At 38.6% G+C, this 17969-nt stretch overlaps 1 protein-coding gene across 1 annotated transcript in view; it reads left to right on the forward strand.

Annotated features, from left to right (window-relative positions):
* The window catches only part of LOC149317321 (lipoxygenase homology domain-containing protein 1-like), a 235837-nt gene that overhangs the window by 161485 nt on the left and 56383 nt on the right, over positions 1-17969 (forward strand). The window contains exons 35-40 of the mRNA XM_089517319.1: positions 629-819; positions 6053-6263; positions 12193-12347; positions 13016-13094; positions 15850-15981; positions 16933-17114. Coding sequence (XP_089373445.1) covers positions 629-819; positions 6053-6263; positions 12193-12347; positions 13016-13094; positions 15850-15981; positions 16933-17114 — 950 coding nt within the window. The remainder of the gene's footprint in view (positions 1-628; positions 820-6052; positions 6264-12192; positions 12348-13015; positions 13095-15849; positions 15982-16932; positions 17115-17969) is intronic.

Raw genomic sequence — 17969 nt, forward strand, 5'->3', positions numbered from 1 at the left:
ACTTCAGTAAAGGACACTGAAACCAAATTGGCATTTTTAAAAAGTTTAATTTTTTTTAAAAAATACAATGGTGTAACACTGTGATGTTATGAGTGAACTGTTGCCATGGTTTATTGCACAAACTAAGACTATGAGATTATCAGATGGGGGCAAATCAGGGAAGAAAAAGACATACTCCCAGCAAAGTTGCACAATCACGCTGAAGATTTTCAGATGACATCACACTTATTCAGGACTTAACCATGAAGATCCAGGAATTCTTTGGTAACAACCCATTCCCAGGACTTCCCCATGAATGGTTTGTTGGTGAAGCATTCCTAGATCTTCCTGGATAGATGTGATGTGTCTGAAAACCTTCAGAGCAATCACGCAACTTTGCCAGGAGGATGCCTTTTACTCCAGGCTCCCCTCCCTCATCTGATAATCTCCAATAGCAGTGGGCTAAAATCTAGCTAATATTACTATTAATCATGTCCACTGATTTCAGTATTTACACAGCTTAAGTATATGTGTTAACACTTACATTGTATCCAATGGACATTTAAAGTTACTTATTAATTCTTTCATTTACTCCTAAAACTGTAGCTGATGATCGTAACTTTTTGCTTGTGTCTTCAATCCTTTTAAGGTAAAAGAAAGACCTCTTGTTCAATACATCCTGAAATCAACAGAGAGTTTTCAGGTTTATGGATAGTAGATATCATTGGGTCTGACCCGAGTGCTAAAACTGATCCTATACATCTTACTTTCAACTTTTATGGAGACCAAAATCACAAAAAGTTGACACTCCAGCTATCAGAAAATGAAACGCATATCAAAGTGAGTACTGATTTTTGTAAAATAAGAAACAAAAGTAGATAGGCATATATCAAGCCATGATCTAGAATAGATTATTCAGAAACTATATAAGTGTGCATGGTGTGAGGGTGTTTTCAAATCTGTAAGATTACATGACCCCAAAAACAATTAAACATAGTAATAATGTTGTTGGAAGACATTGTCTTAACTTTAAATTTCAATACCAACTACAGCAAACACACTGAATAAATGAAAAGTACATAAATGTTGACTTAACAAGTTACCATTGATTCAGTATTTCTTCTCTAACTGGGAGAAAAATTAGATTTAGGCCAATATTATTTTTCAGTAGGGAACTTCAACAGTTTGGCATATCCAATGAATTAACCCGGACATATTTAGATAAAAGCCCTATTCAGGCATTCCTTAATCTAGGTGAGTAAAATTCAAGGAGCATAGAACACTAGTTCCAGCATATTCCACCTTCATTTTCTACATGTGGAAAGTGACAGTCTGAAGAACACTCTTTACAATTTGTTCACTAAAACTATTGGTTAATCACTTTTCAGCCCATTAGGGCTTTATATATCCTTTTGTGTGTATAAAGTGATGCATAATAATATAAGCATTTTTACAACCAGATTAAAAACCATTTTAAAATCAAATTGTAAAAAATCATTTGTTTAAAACCAAGTTTGTAGTAGCTTAGGCCACCTACTGGCATCTCGACAAGGATGGGTGCGTTACAGACTGCCCAAAACGGGCAGTCTGCCGCCACCGCCAGTTGCTGTGTCCGGGAACCGCAGCGGCCAAACCGCGTGGTTCCCAGGCGCAGCCAGAAGAAGTACCGAAATGGCGCTTCTTTCTGGGCCCCGGAAGTGGCGCCATGAGGTGCTAGTCATGCACTCGCGGCGTCACTTCTGCCGCATGACGTCCGGACGCTATGTGTCCACGACGTCGAAATGGTAGCCCCTGTGTGGATGGGTGCCGCCATTTTGTACGGACTCGGTCCGTACTAGGGTTGAGGGGCGTCAGGAAGTGACACCCCTTCTCAACCCTACCACGCCCCTTCCTAACCCTAGCATGCCCCTTTGGCGCATCTGTAACGCGCCATAGAGTTGGAACGGGCCACGAATTCTTCCTGACTTTCTTGGGAGTAAGTTCCACAACTGAGGTGCTGGTACAGGGAAAGCCCTTTCATATTAATTCATCAGAGTAACTTCTGGGGGTGGTAGAACATGCTGCAGAGGCTCTGATGAATATCTCAAATTTAAACAGGTTCATATGAAAGGAGGCAATCTTTCCAAAATTCTGATCCCAAGTCATTTAGGCCTTTGTGGTTTTCTTAATTAAAAAAAGTAGCTTGTATTGAGCTCAGAACAAAATTGGAAGTGAATGTGTTTAGTTCAAGACTGAGTATATATAGTCTCTAAAATTCATGCCAGAGAACAATCTGGTCACCACTTTTAGAATATAATTTCCAGAGTTTCTGATTGTATGGAGAGCCACTACATATAACAAAGACTCCACATGAAGAAAGTGACAGCAGAGAGTTTGGAGCCATTGTACTCTGTTCCTCTCACACTTACGTATTATTCTGAACAGCTTGACAGGGGCTAAAGACTATGTCCTACTGACTATTAGATAGATAGATAGATAGATAGATAGATAGATAGATAGAGAGATAGATAGAGAGATAGAGATAGAGATAGAGATAGAGATAGAGATAGAGATAGAGATAGAGATATATCAGGATTTTTCTTAGTAGACTTGCTCCCCAGAGCCAGGATGAATCCAGCTGGCTCCTGGGTCAAATGTCATTCCTTCTCTGTGGAGTCTTGGCAGACTTTCCTTTCATCAGGTGGTGGCAACACATTATAGTAACCACACTATGAAAGGTACCATGGAATTGATTAAAATCATTATTTTAATTTCCCACTACACCACAAAGTTGTGCTATCCAAAGCACATTTTAAGAAATAAAAACTGTCTAGTGCTGTTTTATAAGTGCAAGGCCACAAATTTCTGGACCTGGGGTGCACTGTAGAACTGGACTGTGCTGCAGTTTTGGAGTTGTGTCTCCTTCCCAATGATGCTAGATTCTAATTAGAGTTTGAAAACTACTTTTTAAACTATTTCTCCAAGACTCATCCAGCCAGCTTAGCCGTTTTATTTATGTAGAGTATTAACCAACTTTATTTAGACTATATCTGGGATTATATTTCTTCCATGAAAGCCCAGCACAAAGCATGCATCCTTTGAATTCTTCCTACTGTCACTGCACCTGGTACCTCACAAAAAGCAGGATGGCAAAATTCTTGTATACAGCAATATTTACAGACTTCTTAATGTTAGATTATGAATGAAAGGATCAGTGGAAATTATCAGACAGGGGATGAAATGGCCTTGTCCTGTCTTTTTCCCATTCTTCTAGCGCAATCGTGAGAAGATTTTCATACGATGTTGTGCTAATCCCATCATTATCCCATCTAGAAAACGTGATTTACATCGATCACAAAAAAGATTTTCAAACGATGTCACACAGATCCCGTCATTATCCTGTTATTGTCTCATCGCTGAAGCAGCATTGCCCAGCAGTTTGCATTAACAGGAGTTTGTGTTAATGTAATGCCGCTTCAATGATTGGGCAATAGCACTGTAATCTGAAAGCCTTTCACAGGATTGCAGTCAAAGATGGGATAAGGATGGGGGAGCAATCCCATCCTTATCCCGTCTGTGTGTGATAATCTCCATGTCTGTTAATTTTCTCATCATAGGCTGTAACTGGGAGAGTCAGCCTGAGGCCTTTGAGATGTTGTCAGGCTACAATGCCTATCTGCCCTGGACAACATAACCAATAATTAAGGGTGCAGGGAAATGCTGCCTAACAACATCTGAAATATCACAGGTTGTCTATCCCTGGGTAAAATGTAGACATTGATTGGATTTTCACAAAAGAACATGCATTTATTTACTTTAAAGCAGTGATTCCCAAAGTATTTCCCCCCCCCTGGTTCCAGGAGGATGGTGAAAAAAAAAGTGGGACAGTAGGGGGCGGTGAAGGAAAAGGGGGCCTGAAGTGGGAGGGCTTCACTCAAAGTACAGTGTGCCTGTGTCATATGAGGGCGTGCTATACGCGGCTTCCAGCATATGCTGGGAGCCGTGCCAGAAAGGCTTCTCCCGTGCCCCAGAAGAAACAATAGGTCATGTTGGGTGCGCGCTGCGGGAATGAGCCCCATTGTTTCTAATGGGGCTTGACTTTACACGATATTTCCCTTACACGGCAGGGTCTAGAATGGATCCCCCGCATAAGGGAAGGGCCAACTGTACTGGTGTGCAAGAAAGACCAGGGAAACCAGCAGCCTTTAGGACCATGGTGGGGATGAAGATTGGATGAAATCTCTTTACAGGATCCTCAAAAAACCACCACACAACCTTACTGATCATTTTATGTGGTGCTATCTCCCACTCTTTGCCTGCTCATGTGAGCTCGCTCCCTTACTGGTGTCTTTCACTAATAGTGGCAGTTGGGAAACTCTCATGAGACTTGGGCACAGGGCATCACTCTGTGGCTTGGAGCGGCACCATTTTGGGACAGAATGGAGCATAGAGTTAGAGCAATGGTGACAGGGGAGAAGTGGCAGCAAAAGAGACCTTTAAAATTAAGCTTTGTGAGCTTTGCTGGGACTTGGCGGACAGGCTGGAGTTCCACTGCTGCTGCTGCTTTCTTTCATCAGATGAAGTGAAAGAAGACATAGCAGAAGAAACTATTTCTTTGTGGGAGAGTGGATACTTGAAGCTGTGTGGGAAAGACACTCTGTGAACATTCTAAAGCAGTGGTTCTCAACCTTCCTAATGCCGTGACCCCTTAATACAGTTCCTCATGTTGTGATGATCCAAACCCATGAAATTATTTTCGTTGCTACTTCATAACTGTAATTCAATAGGTCTTAGGCGACCCCCATAAAAGGGTCATTCGACCCCCAAAGGGGTCCTGACCCACAGGTTGGGAACCACTGCTCTAAAGAATGGGGCATTAAATAAATAAATAAATAAATAAATAAAGTCTTTGAGGAAAGAGTATCTGCACTTGATTATTGGAGAGTCTTTTGTCCTGGAATGGCTCCTATACTTAAAATCTCTCCCTTTCCCAGTCCACACCAGTCTCCAGTCCAAAGCATGTGACCTCTGTAAACCATCTACATACACACTGGCTGTGCCTTTCTCTGCCCCAAGTAAGGATTTAGTGTCCCTCCTCTCTAGGGAGAAGCTTCTCCTTTGCACCTGCTCTCCCTGGGAGCAGCAACTGAGCAGCTGGCTGAGCAGCAACCAAGGGACCTCTTGTTCACTGGCCTTTGCTACAAGGCTGGCATGGGTGAGAGGCTTCTCAATCACTGCTTAGCTAGATGCTCAGTTGCTGCTCCCAGGATGACAGGGCACAAAGATAGCAGAGACTGAGCAGCCAGTCAAACAGAGACCAAAAACATTCTTGCCCATGCCAGCTTTTGCTGCAAGACTGCCACAGGCAATAAGCTTCTTGGTCACTTTCAGCCAGCTCCTCAGTTGCTGCTCCCAAGGTGACTGGGTGCAAAGGGAGCAGTGATTGAGATTAGTTGTTCTGAATTTGCAGTAGAACAGTAGAACTAATATAAAAAAATGTCCAGGGGAGTACGAGGATTGTCTCCCAAGAAGAAAGGGGGCAGTAGTCCAAAAAGGTTTGGAGACCACTAGTTTAAAGCAAAAGACTAATTCCAGAGTTCTTCTGATGGTTACAATGGTGTTTTCTTCCTCTCTTCACCTTTCCTTTCCTTTTACTTTCTCTTCCCTTTAAGTGTGATTTTGAAGGTACCCATGTTTGCAAATGTGTTTAAAGCACAATCTCACTTAGGTAGACATCTGAAAACATCTTAGATGGACACTTTAAAATATAATACTTAAATAATCCCAACTTCTTAGTTTTTGAAAGTTAATCAGATTAAGATCAAAATCTCATCTGATTCATACAGATGAATGACCAATGCTACTTCAGATAGAAAGTTACACTAGAATTTTGTTATTTATTTTAAATGTTCAGTGTGCCACTCTTTTTTAAAATCCTTTTGGTACTTTGGAGAAAATTGTCTCTTAACAAACAGATGGGTCACTTTACTGACTGAAACTACTGAGAAATCTAATATAACTGATAGACACATAATGGTGTACAGTTTTGAAAAGGGTAGGGGAGTTTTTGACTGTTTCCCCCCTTCTCACCCAGGATGAACTAAAAAACATTGGCTCCCTTTACAAGATTCAGATATCTGGTCCAGACAATCAGATAAATGAGCCTTGGCATTTGGACATGTTGCATATGAAACATACAGGCACCAACCAAGAGATGTGGTTAAATTTTGACACTTGGTTCAAACCCAAGGAAGAGAAATGTGTTGAATTACCAGCATTCTATTCCAATCAGGATCCTTTGCCTGGTAAGATAAATCTGCTTTTTGTTATAGAAAAAATACCTTGAACACCTTTAAGCAGCCGATATAGTCTGAACAATTATCTTGACCTTAGATTTTAGACTGATAAATGGTCTTCTTTCAGTGCATCTGTTTCTTTCTCTCTTTGAAAGGAGTCAGCTGTAAGGAAGCAGCAGCCCATCCCTATGCATGACCACTAATCCATCACACTGTGAATGGGGTCGCTGTGTGATGTTGCAGCTTTTCACACATGTTGTTAGTCTCTATTTCATATTGGGGCTTTCCACCGAAGCAAGTGTAAGACTGGACATGACACTTGTATTACATAGAATAGTGTAAACAATGAATGTGACTCAGAAAGCCTTTCCTCTTAAGAAGAAGACACTTCAAATTCCACAAAGGGGCAACTCTGCTCATTGCCCCATATACATGGGTGCATCTCCTACAACCTACATCCTGTACCATTCTGTACTGACTTCTGACATGCAGGACTGGCATTGGAGATAGAGCAGAGAGAGTTTCAGTAGAAAGGCAACTGTGGGAAAGTGCCATTTTATTACATGTCATTGCAAACAGTATTCTGCTTGTAATTCTCTGGACCCAGTCCAATGTCAGAAAAAAATCAGTCCTACCTGTTCACTTACAAGGGAATGAACCCATGGAATACATTGGGACTCACCCCCCCAAGTAGCAATACTTAGGATCAGTCCACTCATTTCATCAACATCCTTTCCCACATTCATGTTAAATGAAGTGTAATTACATGATACACTGATTTGCCTTTCAACCAAAAAGAGAACAATAGTTTATACTCCAGACCATTCTTTACATTATGATCCAAAACATACTGTAGAAATAACCCAGTTTGAGACTGCATTAACTGCCCTACCTCAGTGCTAGGGAATCTTGGAAATTGTAGCTTTTTGTGGCACCAGAGTCTCTGACAGAGAAGGCTTTTGTGTAGTCTCACAAAACTACAGTTTCTAGAATTCCCTAGCATTGAGCCAGGGCAGTTAAAGCAGTCTCAAACTGGATTTTTTCTGCAGTGTATTTTGGACCTATAATATCTATCTGCCTTGGAATTGGAAGTAATATTCCTGCAGTATTCTTATCTAATAATGGTAATGTTATGAGGGCACAACAGTCATTAATCTCTGTTCTGAATGCTTATTTACAACAGGTTGTAGGACTTGACTGGGGGAGAGGGGATTATCGTATTTGGACTGGAATTCCTAGACTCCCTGGGCAGCATGGCCACTTGGTTCTGAGAGAAAAAAAAACATTACTTTTTCCAGTTCTGGAATTGCAGTCATAGAGTCAAAAATCAGGGTAGACCTTGTAAGTCATCAAGTCCAACATGCTACTTCATGTCGAAGACTCAGAGTTAATGCATTCCCTTAAGGGTTGATTGCTTTCACCCTTACAAAATTTATCCTGATACGCATTCCAAATATACCCTCTTGTGATACACTGTATGCTCACTAGACTCCCACCCTCTGGGGTGGAAAGAATACATTTTTTGCATCTTCAGTTATTTGAAAAGTGCAGCCATGCCCACTAGCCTTTCCCCTCCAGTATAAATATATCTGTTTCCTTCAACATCTCATTACTTGTTGCCATCTTTGCTGCTTTTCTCTGAACCCATTCTGATTTGTCAATAACTTTCTTAATGTACTGGACACAGAACTGGACCTGGAGCTATCCAGAATGGAAAATGCACAGTTACCCATGCAGTAAGTGTGATTTTGCATGGAGCCTCCATCTTTGAAGACTTACCAAACCAAAACACAAAAAACTCCCAAATAACCATAAATAAGATTGTACTACATATGATTAAACATCAAAATATATTAATTAAGTCACCAGTTTGTGGCCTTTAGTCAAAAATATAAATTTGGATAGCTATTCTGAACAAATATCATGTATTATTTAATATATTGCATTATCTGCTTGAGTAATACAAGGGGAGCTTTGTGTGGGTGCTTTGGGCTTATTTTTTATTCTGAATAAGTAGCACTAGCAATGAGGAATACTTTCTGCTAGGCCTGTCACTTGCTATTTCTTTTATTTTCCTTTTATTACAATGAAGAGCTGCAGCACAACAGTGGGAAGTGGAACACAGAAAGTGAAACTGTAAATAATGGCCAGATTGCCTTGCATGCATGTCTACTGTAATGAAGAGGTCATATAATTTATTGGACACAGATGAAGCAAATCAGAGAAAGAAGCCCTTGAATCTAGAAACCTAATGCCTCAGTACAAAGGAGATGTAATTTTAGTGAACCATATCTCATTACAGTACAACTCCAGTAACCCAATCAATATTGCCTTTCAAAGAAATACTACGGAACATATAAAACTAGGAAGGACCAAAATGTTCATTCATGGCAGACATCATGGCTATTAGCAATATGTGAACTTTACTTCTTTCTCAGATTCTTCTGATTTGTAATTTTGTAGTCACAATGCAAAATTAGCCTTTAACATTCTTACTTATGTGACAAATCTCTTTTTACATAATGCAAACTTATTAAAGGATTGACTTCATGACACCATTTCTACTAAGGCTGCAATGTGATGTGCACTAGCCTGGCAGTACCCTTCATTTACATCAGTGAGTTTACTTCTGAGTAGACCTTACGTTGTTAGTATGTTTAGATTTAAAGGAATGAGAAACTGTATCCCTCCCTATAATGCTGGACTTCAGTTCCCATTAGCCCTAACCAGACTGGCCAATGATGACGGGGGTGACTTCAATGATATTAGGAAGTTCACAGATTCCCAGACTTTTACAGCTCAATCATATACCTGTCTGTTGAAAATTAACTAGTATACAATTCAGTGGGAAGTAGGGATAAATTAATATAAGACTTAAGCTATGCTTTGGAGAAGCAATGGGACATAATGGTTATAAGGCAATCCAAGTTCTTGATGAGCTCATTCTGTGATCTTGCCCCAGTCACTCTCTTTCAGCTTGACCTATCTCACAGGGTTGTTGTGAAGAGAAAGTGAGAGTAAGACCCATATACTGTATACTATAGTTTCATTGTGTGTATGGCAATATAATTAATGTAAATGTAGTTAATGAAGAAGCCCATATTTACCTATCACATTAGTAAAATAAATGATTTTTATTCATTTAAGAAACCCCTGTCATGTTCCAGTTCTGTTCCTTGTATCAGTCAATACAGTTACATCAGTGCATATTTATGTAATGTGTGTCTGCCCCAGTTGAAGTGTCTTCTTTACATTGCTCTTTCTATTCATTTGGTCTCTCTGCACAAACTTTCACTGATGTATTTACAGACTGATGCTTAATGCCCTGAAGCAATTTTGCTAATTAAGTTCCTCAGAAAAAAATAACCTAATTAAATTTGCATAAAACCTGGGATGAATTTACTCTTATATGAAGTTTCCCTAAAATCAAGAACAACATGTTCAGGCAAAGGAAGACAGTTGCTAGGGAAGAGGTACCTTTCCCTCTTTCCGAATCTGTCCTTTTGAAATGTATGGGTGTGTACAGCCTACTCACCCTCTGGCTGATTTCAGCAATTCTACCCAAAAAGTTGAACAAATCATATTAAGCTCATCTGAACAGTAGATTCAACTGCTGATGGATCCAGCAATTAATTGTGCAGGACTTTTTCGATTCTTAATAGTTCTTTCTAGATTTTCAGGAGAACAGTAAGGATGGAATAAGCAGAATAACACAACAACAGGGGCCATTAGAATCTTACACTTCAAAACACCCAGAATAAACAAGTTTCTAGTCAATAGTTGAGGTCACATAAACACAGAATCTCATTAACTGAGTATATCAATCTATGAAGGCTGCCTGAAAAACTCTCTCAAGGACTCAGGGCATTTGTGTTCTAGAAGCAGTGATCAGGGGTATAATCTCCAAAATATTTGTCTTTGTGCTTTCACATTTTTCTTACTTATGGTCATTCTTGACACCAAAATATGCTTCTCTGTGTCTCCGACTGATTCAGTGACTATGGATGGGGTCTCTCCTCTGAACGCCTGCCTGGAGTCGGTAATGGGCTGGATGAGGAAAAACAAACTCAGTCTGAATCCAGAGAAAATGGAAGTACTTGTGATAGGTTCCCCAGGCCTGGGGAAAGAAGTTTATCCACTTGTCCTGAATGGGGTCACACTTCCCCTGAAGGATGAAGTTTGCAGGGTAGGAGTACTTCTGGACTCATCTCTGCAGTTGACATCTCAAGTAGATACGACGGTCAGAAGTGCTTGCTATCAACTTCGGTTGATACGCCAGCTGCGATCCTACCTGGGCCAAAGGGACCTTGAAATTGTGGTACATGCTCTGGTAACCTCTCACTTAGATTTTTGTAATGCGCTCTACATGGGGCAACCCTTGTACCAAGCCTGGAAGCTTCAGCTAGTACAAAACATGGCAGCCAGATTGGTCACCGGTGCATCCAGGTTTGACCATATAACACCTATTCTGAAAGATCTGCACTGGCTGCCTATTCGCTTCCGAGCACAATACAAGGTGTTGATTATTACCTATAAAGCCCTACATGGCTTGGGCCCGAGTTACTTGAGGGACCGCATCTTCCCATATAATCCGTCCCACACACTCAGAACAACCGGGAAGAACTTGCTAGAAATTCCATCATCTAAATATGCTACTACATCCCAGAGGGCCTTCTCAGTAGTGGCCCCACAAATCTGGAACAATCTTCCTGAGGAACTCCGACTGATCACCCCCCCCCCCCCAGAAACATTCAAAAAGGGGCTAAAAACTTTCCTCTTCTGTCAAGCCTTCCCCTCTGGAAAATGTTGTGTATTTTGATTCTATTAACCTTCTGCCTCACCCTTTCGAATGATTGTTTTAGATTTGTATATTGTATATTGTGTTATTGGTTTTATCTATGTGTTTGTAACTGGTTTTAAATTTTGTGTACACCGCTTTGATCTCTGGAAAAGCGGTATAGAAATAAAATTTATTATTATTATTATTATTATTATTATTATTATTCTAACTGGTATAAAAGGGGGAAAATAGATGGGAACTACATTCTGATTCTGTTCAACTTAGGTGCAGTAATCATTTTCTGCTAAATAACCATGTCACACATTCAGGCATCTCAGTCAGAGAAGGCTGTAATGCTGTCATAATGATATTGAAGTTAAAACGTTTGAGTTATATAATGAAAACAATGCATTAAGTCTTTTCAGTTATTAAAAAAACATTTATAGCATATCCAGGCAGCCTTTATTTTTGTGTACAATTAGTTTACAGCTGTTATTCACTTCTTACACAACTGTTAATGCACATAATTTCTTAACATCTTAAAGCAGTTTGTTTATCTTGTGATCACGTTTTCCAGTCACTGAATCTGTAATATTATGTTGTAGGGAAAACACAATTCTTTCTCATAAATGGAGGAAAATTGCATTTTCTCAATACAGACTGGGCTGCAGTGTTGGAGAAGTGCTAATCCTAATACCAAGTGAGAAATGGTTGGACAAATTCATAGTCACTAATTTTGACAGAAACTTTGATCTGTATATAACATTTGCAGCACTTCAGGATGTTCAAATATGGGAAGAATATTGCAGTGAAAATTTTGTCTTCTCCCACCGTGAGGAAAAACCTTACTGTAATTATTCATCCTATCGTGTGATGACAAATGAGCAAGGATTTACATTCTTACTCTGACGTAGTTGAAACACTGACTAGAAATGTTGCAATATGGTCAGTGGAATAATTGTGAGAAAAACATGTTTTTTGTATAATGTATATTGGAGTAATTGGATATTTATCATAGCTAATCCTTAAGGGTGACTTCTTCCTTCTTTACTTAATAATATACATCTATGTTCATCTATAACACTGCAGCAAGACAGCAGCCTGGTAAATAATTCTACTTTGTAATAAGTAACAATGCATTTATTTTATTTACTTCAGTGGTGGAATATTCAATCCATGTGCATACTGGAGACAAAAAGAAAGCTGATGCTAGTGGAGACGTCTATCTTTGTCTTCAAGGGGACAAAAGTGACTCTGGGAAACGATGGCTTAATGATTCTGAAAAAGGCCCAATACGTTTTGGAAGAGGGGAGGTAAAAATAAGAAAAGAAAAAAGAAACTATATCAGTTGCACACATCTTTCTAATGACAGCTCATGTCACACACAGAACATTTTATTTCAGAAAGAATTATAGTCTGAATAGTCATATAGTAATAGCCTTTTGTAAAAGCCAAAGTTAAGTCTTTACAAGCCCCTGATTTCAGTGACAGAGAGCTAAGCAGCTACTTGAAATCTTTAATAAATTGAGATCAAAAGATTTTTCCTATCAGTCAAGTAGTCCCCTTTATCATTTATCCAGTGAACTGAGAGTTAAAAGTCAAAGTCTTCACAGTCTGCAAACAAAAGGGCTCTCGTTCCATAGTGCAAGCCAGAAAACTTGTTCCATGCAAAATATTTCCATGCTGCAGAAACAGATCTCATTTCAGTGCAAAGTCCTCCTGGAGGTAAAGCCAGAAGAGGCTCTATGATGATGGAATATATCAGAACTGGATTTAATTCTGGAGATTTAAAACATACAGTAGTTTAAAACATTTTACAGCTATCTATAAAAAAAATCTTACATTAAATGATATACTTACTCTAAAGTGTTTGTCTACACAATTAAAATTATTGACAGTGTTTTATTGTTCCTCCTTGATGTTAGTTACAGATGGATAAGCTTCATACAAATCAACAGTAATATTTCTTCTCAAATTACAGGTGGATTATTTCAGAATCAAAGCAGTACACCTTGGGAATCTGAACCAGGTCCTTGTGGGATTTAGAAGTTTAACCAAAGGTATAGTTTGTAAAATTAAGATCTACATGTGCTGAGCTCAGTGCAACAAATACTAGAATGGTTAATATTAGTCTGTAACTATAAAAAGACAAAGGCCACTGTCAAAAGTAGAAAAATAGTCATTCAGAAGTGAGAACATGGTACCACACCACAAACTTTGAAGTCTTCTCTGAAGCACTTTGATAACTAAGAAGTAAGCCATCTAGAACTGACATGTTCATCAGTGGGAGATGCTGCAACAAATACATCAATAAAGGCATGTTCACACATATCTTACCTCGAAAACTAAATAGCTACTTTAGATTGCAGTCAGAAGCTGCTGCCTTGTTGTGGTGTGAGCTTATGGAGCTAGAAACCTACTTCATCAGATGCAAGCTGTACACTCAGAAGGTGTTTCTATAAATGTATGTGAAAAGACAGGAACAAATGTTTCATTTTATTATGGATCTCAGGATGGCAGGAGGCATCTGAATATGGCAATCCATAATAAAGTGGCTGACTTCAGTGTGATCGTAACAATATAAGCATAAGTCTATGCCAAATGTAGCTGTTTTTTGTTTCCTACCAAGGCATTTCCCCCCATATTTTACACTTCATCCTTTTTTTAATAATTATTTTTATTTGTTTTATAACAACAATACAAAACAATCAATATATAAATAACAAATAGCCTTGGAGGTCTATATGTAAACTTGCATAATAGCTATCTTTTCTGGGGCAATAGCAGTAACAAAGTCCTAAAGACATCATTCAGATCTGCTAATTGATGGAGTTGTGATCAAAGTATCTTTCCAAAGAATAGCCTGATAAATAGGAGGTCTGATAGCAATTGAGTTAGTGTTGATGTAATCAATAAACACTGACCAATCATCAAAAATGGTGTCCAATTTCTGAAGGTGAAATCTATAGAAACATTCCATATAGAGTCTAAAATGTAACAATTCAAATAGAAGGAAACGGGGCTAAATTTAGGGGGGTACTAAATTTTTGTTATCAGAATAATGAGCTGTGTTTATCCCTATGTTCACCTTGTAAAGTTACATTTTAAAAGGAAGTAGTTATTTTACTCATTACTCTGGTAACAAAGCAGGTTATTGCTTCTTACTCTTAATGCAGTCAATAAAGGTCACTCAAGTAACTGTAATTGCTATCTGATTTCCCCCCAAGTTTCTAATTCAGATATCTCACCCTGGAAGTTCTAATGCAGGTGGAAATGATATTATGATGCAAGACCCCTAGCACTTTCCCCCAACTATATTTCCTACATTACAATCTCCCAACACAATTCAACTGGAGATGTCATGGGATTCAGGAAATTTCTCAAACCTATCTATGGGAGTGCATATAGAAGCAGTTCCCTCTGCTCCAACCCATTGTTCTAATCTTGTGCCTAAGCTAGCCTCAGGAGTACAATCAAGTACAAATTCATGCCCACTTTCACTGCTCTGGGCTGCCATTCCAATAAGAAATGCATCCCAATGCAGTCACATATATTCTCTTTTTCTTTCTGTTGTGAGAAACAGTGTTACTTATTTGGGCAGAATTGAGGAGGCAAAAGTCTTTGCAAAAGCATTTTTTAAAAACAAACAAACCTCCAACTAATTTTAGTCTCTACTGCATCCCATCTTTTCAATGTATCTCTCTTTTTCTTCTACCTCAGTCTTCTCCCCTCCCTCCCCTCTTGTTGCTGATTGTCCTCCACTTTCTCTGTTCTTCATCTGTTATATAACATCTTACAAAGAGAGAGGAGCAGGAAGCCACATCCCTTTGCTGAGATTGAAACATTGGGCTGTGTTTTTGGAGGCCACTGAGTGGCCCCACTGAGACATGGAAACCCTCAGAGTGAACTGAGTGAACTTAGGCAAGTCACATTCTTTTAGCATCAGAGGAAAGGTAACCCACCTCTGAACAAATCTTGACAAGAGAACTCCATGATACATTCTTATGGTGGCCTTAGGGTCACCATATCTCAGAAATAAAGATATACAACAAGAATTCACTTAAAAACTTTGAATTACAGATCTGGAATATACTGTAATTTGGCTGTTTCTCTTTATATGGGGCAAAGAAACTAGGTTCTGCACCAGAGGATAAATGGATATAAATCAGACATTAGAAATGGGAATGCACAAAAACCTGTTGCAGAATATTTCAGACTTCCTGGATATTTAATCTCTGACCTCAGGGCAGTGGCTCTTGAGGAGTACTTGAGGACAATGAGCCAAACAAAACAAAACAACCAAAAAGAAAAAGAAAAAAAACCTACAAAGGAAGATTGGAAAGAGAAAAAAAAAACTGTTTTAAAATATACCCACAAAATTCCAATTCACCAGCAGTGGGTTGGACAGAGACAATGGCTTCCTGGCACACTACATGTATTATAACACTGTCTAAGATCCCAGCCTCATAAGGGCACTCTTGGGCAGTTTATCATCTCTCTTTTCCAGTTCCCTGCCTGCACTCACCACAATCCAAAACTCCCTCCACCATTCAAAAGGTCAGCCACTCACCCTGGCCTTAGGTAACAACTTTCCTCCTGCCTTTGTCCCTTAATGATCCTAGTTAAAACTGAGCTTGTAACTTGTAACCCACAAGTTTTGCATTTCTATGGCTATTATATAGTCTTATTATAAAGGTCCTTCCTGGGCACCAGTTCACTCCACGTATATGAGATAGCTGACCAAGTCTACAAACGCCTATCTATATCTCTTTTTTTGCATAGATGAATTACAACATTTTTTTCTTTTTCTTCTAGATGATTGGTTCTTAGAAAAGATTGTAGTAAAAGAAGGGAGTTACCCCTTCACTTCGTATATCTTTGTTTACAATAACTGGATCAGTAAACATTCAAAGAAAGGTTTTACAGAAACTGCAGTTCCACTGCAAGGTAACACTTCTGATTTATTGATTGACTGATTTTACAGTATTTATGCAAGCATTTATACCCCCTTCATCCTATAACATATTTATCGATAAATAAATCTTCTTAGAGATCACCAATAAGATGCAGAAAGATGACAGTTAAACAATTACTATATAAAAATACTTTTTAAAGCATTCAAAAAAAGTGCTCTAAAGAAAATTCAGATTTTATTGGAAGCCAATGAAACTTGAGCATTCTATTTTCTCTGTTCAAAATAACAAAGTAGGTGTTGTCAACTGCTGGAGGCTAGAGGGCTACATTACTCCTATAGGAAACCCTCCTACAAAAAATGCCTGATATGGGCCAAATGCCCTCTAGAGGCATTTTTGCCATGTTACTTGGTGTGCAGAAAAGTGTGTTTTTACAACTGGAAGTGATTGGGACATGTCTTTTTTTACATTTCCTATTGTAAGAAAAAAAAAAATCTTTCCTGGGCCTAAAATGGCCAGTGGGACCAAAAATGCAGTGAAAACCCCTGGGAGGTTTTTGAGGATGAGTTGGAGCAAAATTAATTGAATGGTTTGAATCTGCAGGGGCTCCAGGAGCCACAAAGACAGCCCTGGAGCTGCATGTGAGCCATAGTCCATACTTTGCCTTCACCTATATAAAGTATACAGCATATGAAATAGTGCTTTATTCCACTGTGAAAGAATATGCGATCAGACGGAGATGAAACATGCCTGGTATTCTTAGAACTGCCAAAAAACACACTTTTGTGATCTGAGACTATAAACCATGTTATTATTGGATGTTATTCCGGTATTTTATGGCACATGTTATGGCAGAACTGGAGTTTAATATAAATGTGGAAAGTGGAAATAGAAAATTCTGAACACAGCTGAAAAATTGAGCATTTGCGTTAGCTTTTCAACTGAAATATACATCATGATGGATTTACATTTATTTTTCACACAGAAACCATTTCAGCATCTGGTTCATTTAAAGATTTTGGTGCTAAAAGCAAAGGACAGTGGCAAATGTGGGTGGATTGTACTCATGCTCCAGAAAAAATGCCTGATGTAGAAGTACTTGTGTTTGGAACCAGGGGGAAATCCCATGCAAAGAGAGTTCACAGTTTTAAAAATGAATCCTTTCTGGTGAGTTTCTAATTTACATTGATTTTACCATTGTGTAGCACATACTGTTTTTTCTATTATTGGATTTTCAGGACTTGTTCCACACTGCTATATTGATGGAATTGTTGGAGTAGATACTGATACTTGAGTGCTATGCAGCATATAAAACTATTTTGATCCCCAAAGGGTATGAAACGAGTAAAGTTCATATAGGTTGAAAAGTCTGGATTTTATTCTAGATATTTAAAGGAGCTATCTCAGATCATGAACTTGTTTCAGGAAAATGGTGCAGCCTCTTGGGTAACTCCTTTAAAGCCTGGAATAAAAGGCAGCATAGCAAATGCCAATGTAGACAGGTTGACTATCCATTTCCAAATATTTATAAATATAACAGATAAGGATAATGCATTGGCCACCATTTGTGATCTGATTTTTCAACACTGATGTCTAAATCCTTTTAGAAATCCATCCCTGTTTAGCCATTTTTTGGAAATAACAAGTCTCTTTTGTGAGCACTCATATGCATTGCATTGCATATGAGAGTATTAAAGGGTAAAATGTAAAATGTGTTGGGAATGACAACTAAATTTGAAAAAAAGAATTGACAAGTGGGATTTTTGCTGGGATGTTAAAGCACCTGAATTATTTTAATCAATGGCTTGTAATGTTTGAATTTTACTGTTCAATCAACCTTGAACTAAGAGTGAACAGTCTTTGCGTCAAATACCCAGAGTCTCATCATTTTTAAATCTTATCTTAATCATCTTATTTAGGCTCTTTTAAGATTCCAACAAAGTTAAGGTGATTTTAAAAAAAGATTGCTGTGATCAAAATGAGTGTGTGACATACTGTTCAGCTAACAATGTTTTCTTTTCT

Source organism: Sceloporus occidentalis, unplaced genomic scaffold (genome assembly GCF_023333645.1).
Source record: "Sceloporus occidentalis isolate IW3139 unplaced genomic scaffold, rSceOcc1.0.p SCAF_3, whole genome shotgun sequence".
Taxonomy (NCBI): Eukaryota; Metazoa; Chordata; class Lepidosauria; order Squamata; family Phrynosomatidae; genus Sceloporus; species Sceloporus occidentalis.